Source organism: Podarcis erhardii, assembly GCF_964252035.2.
Source record: "Podarcis erhardii genome assembly, chromosome: 4".
In the NCBI taxonomy this organism is placed as follows: domain Eukaryota; kingdom Metazoa; phylum Chordata; class Lepidosauria; order Squamata; family Lacertidae; genus Podarcis; species Podarcis erhardii.
This window is the reverse complement of record NC_138508.1, coordinates 70,180,943-70,193,614: the sequence shown is the minus strand read 5'-3', so window position 1 is coordinate 70,193,614 and position 12,672 is coordinate 70,180,943. Positions and strand designations below refer to the sequence as shown.

General features: G+C 40.7%; 2 protein-coding genes across 3 annotated transcripts in view; both read left to right on the top strand.

The window, feature by feature from the left end:
• Positions 1 to 4,335, top strand: part of WWC3 (WWC family member 3) — a 60,642-nt gene extending 56,307 nt beyond the window's left edge. For both annotated transcript variants that reach the window (XM_081858663.1, XM_081858662.1), the window contains exon 24: positions 1,188 to 4,335. In XM_081858663.1, the coding sequence (XP_081714789.1) occupies positions 1,188 to 1,254 (67 nt within the window). In that variant the 3' untranslated portion in view covers positions 1,255 to 4,335. The remainder of the gene's footprint in view (positions 1 to 1,187) is intronic.
• A 3,582-nt stretch (positions 4,336 to 7,917) lies between these two features.
• Positions 7,918 to 12,672, top strand: part of CLCN4 (chloride voltage-gated channel 4) — a 34,878-nt gene continuing 30,123 nt past the window's right edge. The window contains exon 1 of the mRNA XM_081859041.1: positions 7,918 to 8,041. The gene's annotated coding sequence lies outside the window, so the exon portion shown is untranslated. The remainder of the gene's footprint in view (positions 8,042 to 12,672) is intronic.

Below are 12,672 nucleotides of genomic sequence, written 5' to 3'. Positions count from 1 at the left end.
AGACACTTTAAAAGTGCATGTTTTCTTGTACATTCAAAATATTCAAGAAATATTTTTGAATCACGGAACTGTGTCTCCAGAAGGTGATCAGGTATGTATAGCGGATGGGGGTTTAAATGAAAAAGTGAGGTATAAATATTTAACAAATAAAAGCAGAGAATCAGCAGGATCTCCAGACTAAGGCCTAGTTCTCATTACGGTGATCAACCTGTCTCTGGGCTGTACAACTTCCAACTTCAGGTGGATTCAACAGAATTGAGGGTGGTAGCCAACTAATGTGTTCCGGCAGCACAAAGATCTACACTTACACAATGGAACTCCCCCCCCCCGTCCTCCCCCACTCTATGTGCCCCTAAACCTGTTCTGGAGGTTCCCCCAACCCTCTAGAGCATATTTGTGGGGTGGCACAGCGGGAGGAGGGGGGGGAAGTTACGTTGTGCAATTGTAAATCCTGGTACTGACAGAATGAGTTAGCTCCCTGAGAAGGCAGTATACAACTTATTGTATAGCCTTGTCTTCTTCCTAACATGCCAGCTTCATACGTGGAGATTTTTGTTTCGTAGTGACTTTCAGTCTGAAGTGATCTAGCCCAGACACAGGTTTACCATCTCAGCGAGAAGTAGGCCTAAGACAAGTTATGATAGGTCCCCTTAATACAGAGATCCTGAGAGCTAGCACTTGGAAGAATTAAAAATACGTGGAACATTTGGAATGCAGCCACTCTTAAACACTGAAGTCACATTTTCAGATTTAGCCATTTTTCAGTTGTAGCTTTGCCTTTTCATTCATGTATAATAAACATGTTACAGGTGACTAAAATGTACACGCTGAAATAAAGTTGATTTATTACATTTATGGAAGTGTATTAAAATTTACTTTCACATGAGAACGTAGATCAAAATTAAAAATATTACTCTCATGGAGGTGCTGTGGAAGGATGAACAAGTGTGGAAATATTAGGTTGTCATTTTAGCAGCACAAAACGTAAACTGCCAAAAGGATTTGTAGTTCAGAAGTATTCAGTTAAACAATTTGAACTTGGGTGTTATTTGTTATACTACTTTGCTTTAGTTTCTTGAAATGCCCAGTTTTAAAAGTGGTACTTAAATCTGCTGTAATATGGAACTCACAAGCAGCAAAAGTAGATGCTGAAATATCTGTGTAATATTTTCCCTTACCAATTGCAGGGAGAAAATAGCATTCTTCACAAGGCCAAGGATCAACATACCTCCTCTGCCGGCTGATGATGTATAACATGTTACTTTGTAAACATGAAGTATTTATCTGCCTCTTTAAAATGAAGTTATTAAACTAGTTAAGTTTATTTTTAAAAATCGTTGTGCAAAGACTATTAATATACACATTTTGTAAAAAAATAATAATAAAGTAAACAAAAACATATATAAATATATACATCTATATATATTATAATAGTGACTGCAGCAAGGCTTGGTTTTTCCTTGTTGTGAAATTGACATCTCGGAAGACAACTTATTTTATATTAAAAAAAAAAAAAAAATCAACTATCCTGTTAGAGTTATGTACTGTTTTTATGCTGTTTTATTTGACTTAAAAGGCTGGAAGACAGAAACAACGTGAGTTCAGGCAAATTCACTGTATTGTAATTTATTTATAGTAACTCATTTTCCTTGAAGGAAAATATTTACTTTAATATGTATTTTTTAAAAAACAGAAATTTTGTTACTCAGTATTTGTCATACAGTAGAATGGAACCATTGAGCTGGTTTTGTTTCTGATAGCTGAAATGAAAATACTATGTTCTAAATTTGTCACTTTTTAATCAGCTTTACTGTCTGCATCTTATAATGTATCTTTTTTTCTGGCACTGTTTTGATATCAAAATATCACCTGCAATGTTTTCTTTTTTCTTTTTAAAAAGAGATTCAGTTAAAATGCCATTAAACATTGTTAGGTGAAACTGCATGTTCTTACTGTGCACTACTAGATTGTTCTCATTTCAGTTGTGTCAAGTATGTCTCTTATAATTTTAACTAGTTTTTCTGTTTAACGAGGGAAGGAAGAAGGTGACAGGTCTCTCTAGCTATTATTTTAGGAAAGGCACTTGTGAGTTTTCCATATTAATCAGCAGTGTAGGATTTGGACACTTTTACTATTTGACTGTTTGAGAAAGTGGTTAGAACCTCATTTAGGAAACTATCCCAGCTATCATGGGACTTACCAATTTGTTATATTTTCTCATAAATCTTACATTCACAACTTCATTTTCTTTAATTATAACGATACCTTAAAGTGTGACTCAAAAAAACTTAACACCATACTGCTTTTAATGCTACATACAGAGGTGGTGCCGTGGATCACCTGATCAAATACCAGCTTATGTTTGCGGAAGCATCATAACAGTGATGTGAGTTTTGCCTATGGTTCACTCAAGGCTTTGTCTACTTTTGTAGTAAAAAAGCCTAATTGTGTACATGCCTGGAACTTCTTTAGTTTCTGAACTATTAGCAAACATTACCTCTTTTCACCCATCACTTTCCATGAATGCTGCAGACTTCACCAGCGATTCTTCAGGTTTCCACATGAGCTGCTATGCAAAATTCAACTATGTGGCATTGTCCTGCTATATTAGAAATATTCCTCAAAGAAAGCTACTGTCCAGATAGTACATTTTGTGGTGTGATTTAAAATCTGTGCTAATTCTTTGTTTTCTTTGTTTTTGCTCATTTCTATTCCCTCCCCCACTTTAATTATTCAAATCGTTGAGTAAAACCATTTTCAGTTGCATTCCTAACCTCCATAGCACTAGCAATCTCTTCTGACCTCATATTACATGTAGAGTTTAATACGTTTATTTTTCTTATCCCGTTGCTAAAGTGGTTGAATGGCATAAGCTTTTGCATCAAACTGAGATTGTTCTCCTGAATTTGGTAAGATCTGCTAAAGCAGTTTGTTGCCCTGTTAAACATTATTTTTTCATTTGTGTTCTATAGCTTTGAAGACGGTCACTTGGGCTTTAGGAGAACTTGTAGTTTTTGTTAACAATGGACTGTCACCTTAAATTCCCGAGAGTGCCACTTCTTGTGTCTTGCAAATGTATGAAAATGACTTTATTATGCTATTGTATTCAACTTCAGTTACCCAAAGAATTATGTCCCACAAAATGGGAGCCCATATTTTGTGGACTTCAAGAAATGAACACCATTTTTATATGGGACACTGTCAAGTCAAACTTTGGTGTTAGTCAAAAATCAAACATTGCCTTAGGGAAGCCTGATACCAAAGAAAGTTGTTAAGCTAAAAACGAGTCAGCTTGGAACTCAAGCATTGTGTTAATCTCACGAGAACCTAACCATTAAATTGTTTTACATAGTCTTGTGTTTTGAGAGAGATTTTAAATCATATGTAGTGCAAATCATTAAATCTGGATTAAAGATTAACAGTGTAATCTTGTGTATGTCGACTCAGATGTAAGACTCATTGAGTACAGTGGGACTGACTCCCAGGTAAGTGTACAAAGGATTGCAGCCTCCATCTGTTAATTTTGTATGATCATATTTTGATGGATGCTTCAAGCTTTTCAGTTGGAAATGAGAAACGCTTGGCATTACCATTATGGGTTGCTGTATAGAATCTTTGCTTGGTATGTTGGTAGATGGAAAAGGGTCTCTTGTCTGGAAAAAATGAGCTCAAAATTCCAAAGGAACAAGAATAATGGTTTGGAACTGGGGTAGAAGCCCTAAAGGGGAAAAAATCACGGCTCTAGTCAGGAAGAATTAAGTATTTCCCAGCACTTAAGCAGGAGGTGGTCTTGAGTTGTTCCATCGTATTACAAACTGACATGTGATTAATTTGGGTTACAATTCAGCAGCTCCCAATGCACTTGAAAAATGCAGTAGACAAAGAAGGCTTTCCCATTTTACCCCCCGTGTGAAGACAAATAAACACTGCAAATGAAGACCGTGTTCTATCACCTGTGATGTATACTCCTTGTTTGTGACAAAGAGCGGGCAGTGTAAATTTGTTGCTATCTATTATGACAAATTACTGTATTTTGTTTGCGTACGTTAAGCCTATGTGGAGTAAATGAAAGGCACTGTATGTGAAATAGAAAACGTTTTGGAGGCTCCCTGATAAAGTATATTGCTGGGTTGTAGTGGTGGTAGCTGTGCAGTATGCCCATCTTTTAGGGAAGATAAGATTCTCACTGTCAAAATGAATACTGCTACAGTGTGTTAAAGCGTAGTATCCTCTCCAGTATTCATTTCTTGTGTTTGTCATACTTTCTGAATGGATTGTGTCATTTGTATTTGAAAAGTATTCTGAAAAATAAATTTTTAAAAAACTTGCCATAAATACAGTGCTCTGTGTATCTACTTTTTACAGGTCATAGTTAAACCATCATTAAAACAAGAATTTAAAAACCTGCTCTGGCTCCACCTACCCATCATGTGGCACCCACCTGACTTTTCCTTGCAGATCAATAGCCCATCATGGGTTTCAATATGTATTGTCTTCTGTAGGATGACTTGTTCAATCTCTCGTACGAGAAGTGGGAGTCTGGAGTATTGCTCGTGCTACCCTCTAAATGTCATATACATTGGCACTTTTGCAGAAACACTGCTAGAATCATTGTAGTGAATTCCAGAATACAACTTTGTCAAATCTTCATTTTGTTGCTGTCCCCACCACCACAAAGGAAAGATTGGAAAGATTTTGTTTTATGATGGATGGCGGCTGAAGAATTTACCATGTTTAAAGCAAATGGCTCACACTACTATTACCATCAGTTCCATTCCGTGTTACGTAACCTTGAAAGGAAACTACAGCACAGATTTGTTGCACTACGCTCTGCTCATGTCATGGTTGTAAGAGTGGAAGTTGATGCACTCACATTGACTCTATATTTAACTTGTCCAGAAATTAGTTCTGAAAGTTCTATTGTTCCTCTTCACTCACTGCAACCTAGAACAATAAATGGTAACATGATGGATGTAATAACCAAACTGAAGTAGGACTTCAATAAGATCATTGCAAACTCCTACTCTCTCACCTCCCTCTGTGCAAACAGAACACACTTAAAATGTATGAATCATGAGTGATACATTCAGTGGCATCCCATTTTATCTTACTGAGATTGCATCCTAACTCAGACTTTGTTCCATTCAGGTGCGCCAATCTGGGAAAGAGATGGGGGGCTGATACCACATCCAGGCGTCACGTCTGATGTCCAGATGCGTCACCCGGGCGTTGCATGGCAGCTTGGCTTTCATGGCTGGTGCCTCCTCTACCGCCCCCTTCCTCTTCACGGAAGGAGAAGGAGCCACTGTGTTCCTGGCTCACATGGCTGCATGATGCCTGGATGTCATGCGTGACAGCATTGTATCTAGGCGTTGCATACAACATCATAACATCATGTACAGCATGGATGAACATTGAGGGGGCCAAAAAGGTTTCAGCCCCTAGGAGTTTTCACCCCTGATTCCATTTACAGTGGTGCCTCGCAAGACGAAAAGAATCCGTTCCGCGACTCTTTGTCTAGTGGTTTTTTCGTCTTGCGAAGCAAGCCCATTGACGGCTTAGCGGATTAGCGCTATTAGCGGTTTAGCGGCTTTTAGCGGCTTATTGGCTTAGCGGATAAGCGGCTTAGAAAAAGGGGGGGGAAGGAAAAAACCCCCGCAGGAACTCGCAAGACATTTTTGTCTTGCAAAGCAAGCCCATAGGAAATTTGTTTTGCGAAGCACCTCCAAAACGGAAAACTCTTTCGTCTAGCGAGTTTTCCTTCTTGCGAGGCATTCGTCTTGCGGGGCACCACTGTATTGAATGCCAAACTTGGAAATAAATATGTAAGCATTGGTGCAAATAGTTCCGAGTAATTAAGATGGAAACATGAAAACATACTAAGGCACAAAATAAAGGATGAGAGGTTGGTTTGCATAATCTGTTGATCTGAGGGGACATATTCACCATGGTCTAATCATCTGCTAGGAGAACCGATACATTTCTAACTATATAATAAAATTGTAAGGACGTTTTGCTGCCATTAGGCATCCATGCAAAGTAGCATGATAACAAAGCAGGCAGATGAGTGAGCAAGTGGCCCAGAAGACCAGCGCAGATGGGGCACAGCCCAGGTGAGCCGCAGAAGAAAAGACAGGCCAGGGCAGCTCCCTAGCAACCATCCTGCTGTGCTGCCGCTGCTCATCTGGCACAGACCCCACTGATTGGGCCTCAGCAGTGTCAGAGGCCAAGGAAGAAAGAAATGTCAGCAGTGCGGGATGGCTGCTGGAAAGGTGCAACGGTCTGTCCTGAGTTCTGTCAGCTTACGGGTTTGGGCAAGCAGGTAAGTGGAAGCAAAGCAGGGTTTGCAAACTGTAAGGGGAAGGGGGTTTGGCAAGTTATAAGCGGAGTGGGGCATAGTTTGGGCCAGGGGTGCCAACTTGAATAAAATACTGGGGGAGCAAGTAAGCCTTACCCCTCATAATCATGTGATGCAGCACATACACACCATTTGAATGGCAATGTCCATCAACTTGGGGAGGGGGCTGACCCCCTCAGATATTTTATTGGTGGGGCCGAAGACCCACTGGCCCCTAGGAGTTGGCTCCTGTGGTTTTAGCAAGGCCTGAGGGAAGGGTGTGAGGTTTCAGAGGGCTGTAAGGTATGGTTTGACAAGGTTAAGGGGAGGGGGGCTGGGGAGGCATAAAAGAAATGAGGGAGAGGGGATGAGGGTTTGGCAAGGTGTAAAAGGAGTGGGGGGGGTTGGGGGGGTAGGTGGGCCAGCCTGGGGGGCAGCCCCTTATTCATCAATATTTATGAACATCGACTCTTTAATACAACAAAATCAGTACCTGTTAAGCAAAATGAAAGATCCTTTTACTTAATCACAGCTCTTTACTCCTTAAATTTGCAGCTCTCAGCACGCACGCTACATTTGGGTTTGAAGCATGTAAATCGCCAAACCGATCAAGTGCCCAAATATTAGTGTGTCTGAATTTGAGGAGCCTTTGAGCTTGATGCCCAGACCAAGTGGACCTCCCGCCTGCCCCTTCCATCCCCACCCCATTGGCCCTGCAAACAAGCATGCCTGCAATCCCTTTCAGACTTTCCTTAGAGTGGAAATTTCAGTTTAAGGGGAGGGGCGGCAAAATGTGGCCCTTGGGAGGCATACCCAGACTATGCCTCCAAAATATTAGCCTGGTATGGTGTTTGTGTGCACACTGAAGGAAAAGGAGGAAATGAATGCTATACAGTATAGAAATCCTTCCCTGGTTTGGGAAGAATCCTGCTCTTGTTCTCATTAATGTCTGGGGTTTTTATTATTGTCGTTAAATATATATTTTTTATTCTTGTTGAATGAATATTCTCATCCTAAACTGCAGCTGTGTCAGTTTCTCTCTCTGTTTTCACTGGACAATCTATGTCACAATCCTGAATAAAGTCCCCATTTCAACTAATGCATATATACATACATACATACATACATACATATATATATATATAATACACAAGTACTAAAAGAAACTGCATTAGTGTATTACATACACACACACTACTCAAGTACTAAAGTATTATACACAAGTGCTAAAAGAAACTGCATTAATTGAAATGTGGAATTTATTCGGGATTGTGTCATAGTTTGTCCAGTGAAAACAGAATATTCATTCAAAAAGAATAAAAAAAAATCAACGATATTCTGCCCCATATATACACACACACACATATATATCCCCCCCCCCAAAAAATAAGAACATAACAAGACTGTGCATGAAATAGTCATCTCATAGCATAGCTGCAAAATAAAAAAATAAAAAGAATCCACAAGTAATTGCAGTGTCAGCTGCGAAGGTGGAAGCAAATTTCTCAACAGGCTGGTTTTAATCCTGAAGGATTGGACGCCGGCTGCTGCCTGTCTCTCAATCAGCCCTCCAATAGAGAGAGCACGCAGTCACGTGACTGCTACGGCTTCCTCCATATGACATCACTGCCTTTGCAGCCATAGCAGGAAAGAAAGGATGGTGTCTGGAATTTGGGGGTTGAACTAAACGATGTTGCATTGCAGGTAAGAGGAGGACACCCTCCATTAACACCACTTGCTGGGCTTTTGCCCTTCTGCCTTTGTTTTGAAATCAACCTCTGTCGAGCAGGTTTCCCCTTTTTGTAAATAAAAACGTGGCACGGTCTGTGCTGGCAGGTGCAAAGGCTGTTTTGCTTGTTCCCCAGATCTTCCGGCTGGAGAGTTCAGGAGCTGTGTTGTCAGATGGGGCGTTTTTTAAGCTGAAGGAGGCAATCCGTTGTCAGTGTTTTAACATATATTTTTTTTAAATGAGCAAGGTACAATTTAATTAGGGGGGCAGGAGAGGAGCGATTGTGTTACCAACGCAGCTATGCAGCCTTTACAGCATATTGATGTCAGCATTTGCATTACAGTGTAATTTTTCCCGTGTTTTTAAGGGAAGTGTTACTCATCAGATTTCTAGCGTAATTCATTTTGTTTGTGAATTCTAGTTATTTTTGTTTGTGGGGAATTAACACCTAGCATTAAGCCATGCACAGAAATTCTTTGGGAGTGGGTGGGTGTGCTTATCTGCTACAGCTGAATGACTTCCTTGTCACACTGGATAGGGAGATATAGAAATATAATTTCTCTTTTCTTTTCAATTCCTCTGTAGCTATGAGTACATTAATTGGCTGGCATTTTCCGTTTATGTGAGAGTTATGCCTTTTATATTAGTAAGGTATTTGGGGATGTTTGGAAATGGATTAACTAGAGTGATGGCAGTTGTTGGACAGGGTCAAATATAAAAGAGCAGTATAAGAATGGAACACTGGAACAGTTTTCAGTTTCTGTCAGGACATGGTGAAATATGTCTCAGCCTGAACAAAAAAGGATGACTCATGGTTAAAATGCAAGCAGTTCTTTGGTGTTGCATGCTTTTTATCACTGAAGAGTTTCCACGCTAATTCTTCTCTTGGGAATTTAATATCCTCACATGTTGTACTGTGTCACTAGTAAATACCCTAATTGCTGTCATTTGTTAATATTAATAATTATTATAAGTACTATTTTTGTCCTGATACATATGATTATTAATAACCCACTAAATGCTATAAAAACTCATTCTTAATGTCAATATGTTTATCCAAACAAAGTCTGTGTCTATCGGCAATCCGTTCATATGTTGCAACTGTGGTCATGTTGTTGATCCATTGATTAAACAGAACCAAATCTTTATTCTTCCAGTTCATCAGTACCTGTCTCTTGGCCACACTTAGGGTGCATAGAACCCATTTTTGTTGTCCAGTAACCAAATTGCTGTCATCTGGACCCCGAATGCCCTAACAGAAAAGTGAGAACCCACTCCTTGTTCCTTAACACTGAAAAGGAGATCTTACACTGGCCTGGGCCTAGACGCCAGAAACAGATCCTCCTTATAACTACATCCATTCCACACTCCTTCCAAATCTTCTGTTAAAAAGTATTGCCACTTGGGTAGTGTGTATACACAACAGGCCCTTCTGCTCTGTACCAGCCTACTCCTGGAATTATTTCAACTGTGTATTATTACCTTGCTTAGTTGTCTTCCCACATTCATAGCAAATAAAGCACCTTGCATTCCTTGATCACTGATGATGGGTTGTATATTTGGTCAGTTCACTGTGGAGAAGGAAGAAATTGAATTCTATTGTTCTATCCTGCTTTGTTAGCCTTCGATTTTATCTCTTTGTACACTTCTTCGAAATTCAATAATGTTAAGAAGTGCAGAAGTGTTTTAAATAAATGCTTGTAAAGCACAACAGAAACAATGCTAATTTTCCTGTCAACATCTGAGGCAAGTTCAGAAGGGACATGAGAAAGGACATTCTCAGTGTATGTACCTCTCCCTTCTGAGAGAGGACCATTTATCAGATCTCCGTTGGCAAGCAAGCCAGTGTGGTGTAGTGGTTAAGAGTGGTGGACTTGTAATCTGGTGAACCGGGTTCGCTTCCCCGCTCCTCCACATGCGCCTGCTGGTCACACTTCTCTCAGCCCCACTCACCTCACAGACTGTTTGTTGTGGGGGAGGAAGGGAAAGGAGATTGTTAGCCGCTTTGAGACTCCTTAGGGTAGTGATAAAGTGGGATATCAAATCCAAATTCCTCCTCTTCCTCCTCCTCCTCTTCTTTTTTTCTTCTTTATTTCTAAGATTTCTTTCTTGCCCTTCACCATAAGGTGTGAGAATAAGTGTGGGTTGCAACAATAGGTAAAGGTAAAAGGACCCCTGACCATTAGGTCCAGTCGTGACCGACTCTGAGGTTGTGGCGCTTAGCTCGCTTTATTGGCCAAGGGAGCAGGCGTACAGCTTCCGGGTCATGTGGCCAGCAGGACTAAGCCACTTCTGGCGAACCAGAGCAGCGCACGGAAACGCCGTTTACCTTCCCGTCGGAGCGGTACCTATTTATCTACTTGCACTTTGACGTGCTTTTGAACTGCTAGGAGGGTAGGAGCTGGGACTGAGTAATGGGAGTTCACCCCGTCGCAGGGATTCGAACCGCCGACCTTCTGATTGGCAAGTCCTAGGCTCTGTGGTGTAACCCACAGCGCGTCCCATGTTGCAACAATAAAACCATACAATTAAATACAACAGGGGAAACTGTTTATACAATTATTATTTAAAAAACCAAGTAAAAGAATTCCAAACAAGCAGCACAGTATAGGTAAAAGTAACAAACTGGATGATGTGCATCCCATAAAACTACCTCTTAACTGTCAAAGGCCAGGATAACCAGATGCATCTTCAGCATATGACAGAAGATGAATAATGGTGTTAGATGCACCTTTCTGGGGTTGGCATTCCATAGGAGATGCCCTCTCTCAGGGTGTCATTCCTTGCACTTATGAGAATGATAGAAGTATCAAGAAAGCCCCCTCTTCTATTCTTAATATTAGAGCACCTTCATGTTTCTGCAGGCCTTCGTTTTTTTGACATGCCTTTGGCCTCCTGAGGTGACCCTCACACACACTTTTTCTGTGCTTTTAGTGTTTTTGATTTTAACTTGTATTTATGGGTTGGGCTCCTCGTGTGTCAAAGGTGTGGAGTCTGAACTAAAATGGATTGGAGGGTTCTCAAATAGAGGGGTGTCTCGGACAACCACATGAGCGCTCTAGGAGGTGGCAATGGATCTGCTGCTCTGCTCCGCCATGACCTCACATAGGATTGTTCTGTAAAACATAACCAAGTCTGTGAAGAAAACTCTATATATATCTCTATATATTTGTTAAGGTCTGGCTTCTTCAGAAGCGCTAGAAGAAAGGAGAAGTATGAGAATGGGTAGAATACATGCCTTGCATGCAGAAGGCTTCGGTTCAATCCCCAGCATATGCATGTAGGGAAATTCTGGAGGCTACTGGCAGTGTGTACAAAATGGAGATGGTCTGATATAAGGCAATTTCCTATCTTCCTAGAAAGCCATTTTTTCCCAACATAAGAAGAGCCTGGCTGGATCACACCAAAGACTTACCTAACCCTGTTCTGATAGGCTAACCAGATACCTGTGGGGACTCCACAAGCAGGTTCTCAGTGCAGCAGCAGATCTTCCACACTGACTGGCATGTTGCCTTCAACAGTGGAGGTAGAACATAGATATCATGATTAGTAGCTATATCCTCCATGAATTTGTCTAATCATCTTTTAAAACCATCCAAGCTAGAGGCCATCACTATATTTTGTGGGAGAAAACTCCATGGTTTTAACTATGTGCTGTGCAAATAAATCCTGTTGGCAGGCCGGAGCCTTCTAACATTCACTGTCACCTTGGATGTCCCCAGATTCTAGTATTATGAGAGACTGAAAAAAAGATATCCCTGTCCACTTTCTCTACAGCAGACATAGTTTTATCAACCACTGTTGTGTCCTCCTTCACTCTACTCTACTTTTTTTCTAAACTAAAAAGCCTCGAATGTTTTAACCTATCATCAAAGTGGATTTGCTCCAGCTCTTTGATCACTTTGGTTGTTATTTTCTGAAACTTGCCCAGCTCTACAATATCCGAGGTGGCCACAACTGTCCGCTGTATTCCAAATGTAGTCTTACCGTCCATTTGTATAATATTGTTAGGATACCGGTAGTTTTATTTTTGTTCCATTCAGTTTGCCTTTTTCCACAGCTGCCTTTTTTCACAACAGAGTGGACATCTTAGGACTTAAAGATGTTCTAGAATGTATTATTTTTACCTTTCAATATTTCCTTCTAAATTACTGGATTTGCTGGATCTTGCTCCCCTTTTCCAGCTGATCCAAAATGGCGTCCTTGAATAGCTAGTAGTAAAGAACAACTTCAAACTCATTCTAAGCCTGTTCTACAACACAATTGGTTATTGGGCTAATGGAAATCTTTGGGTTTCCTGACCAGGGTGTGTGGAACGTGTCTGCAGCTGCAGTTTGAGAAAGTTGGGTGTGAGCATGGTATTGAGTTCCTAGGCCGTCAATGTTGCAGGAAGCTTATAAGCTGATAGCTTTGAAACCTCACAACTTTTCAGGTTGCTACTAGCTCAGCCAGACTGGATATGCAGGATTTGTTCAAAGCTCTAGCACAGCCTTCTGTAGAACTGGTGCCCTCCATATATTTTAGACCACAGCTCCCATCCCATCATCCCCAGCCTGCATAGCTATGGTGGCTGGGTCTTCTGTGAGGTATGGTTGAATGCATCTGC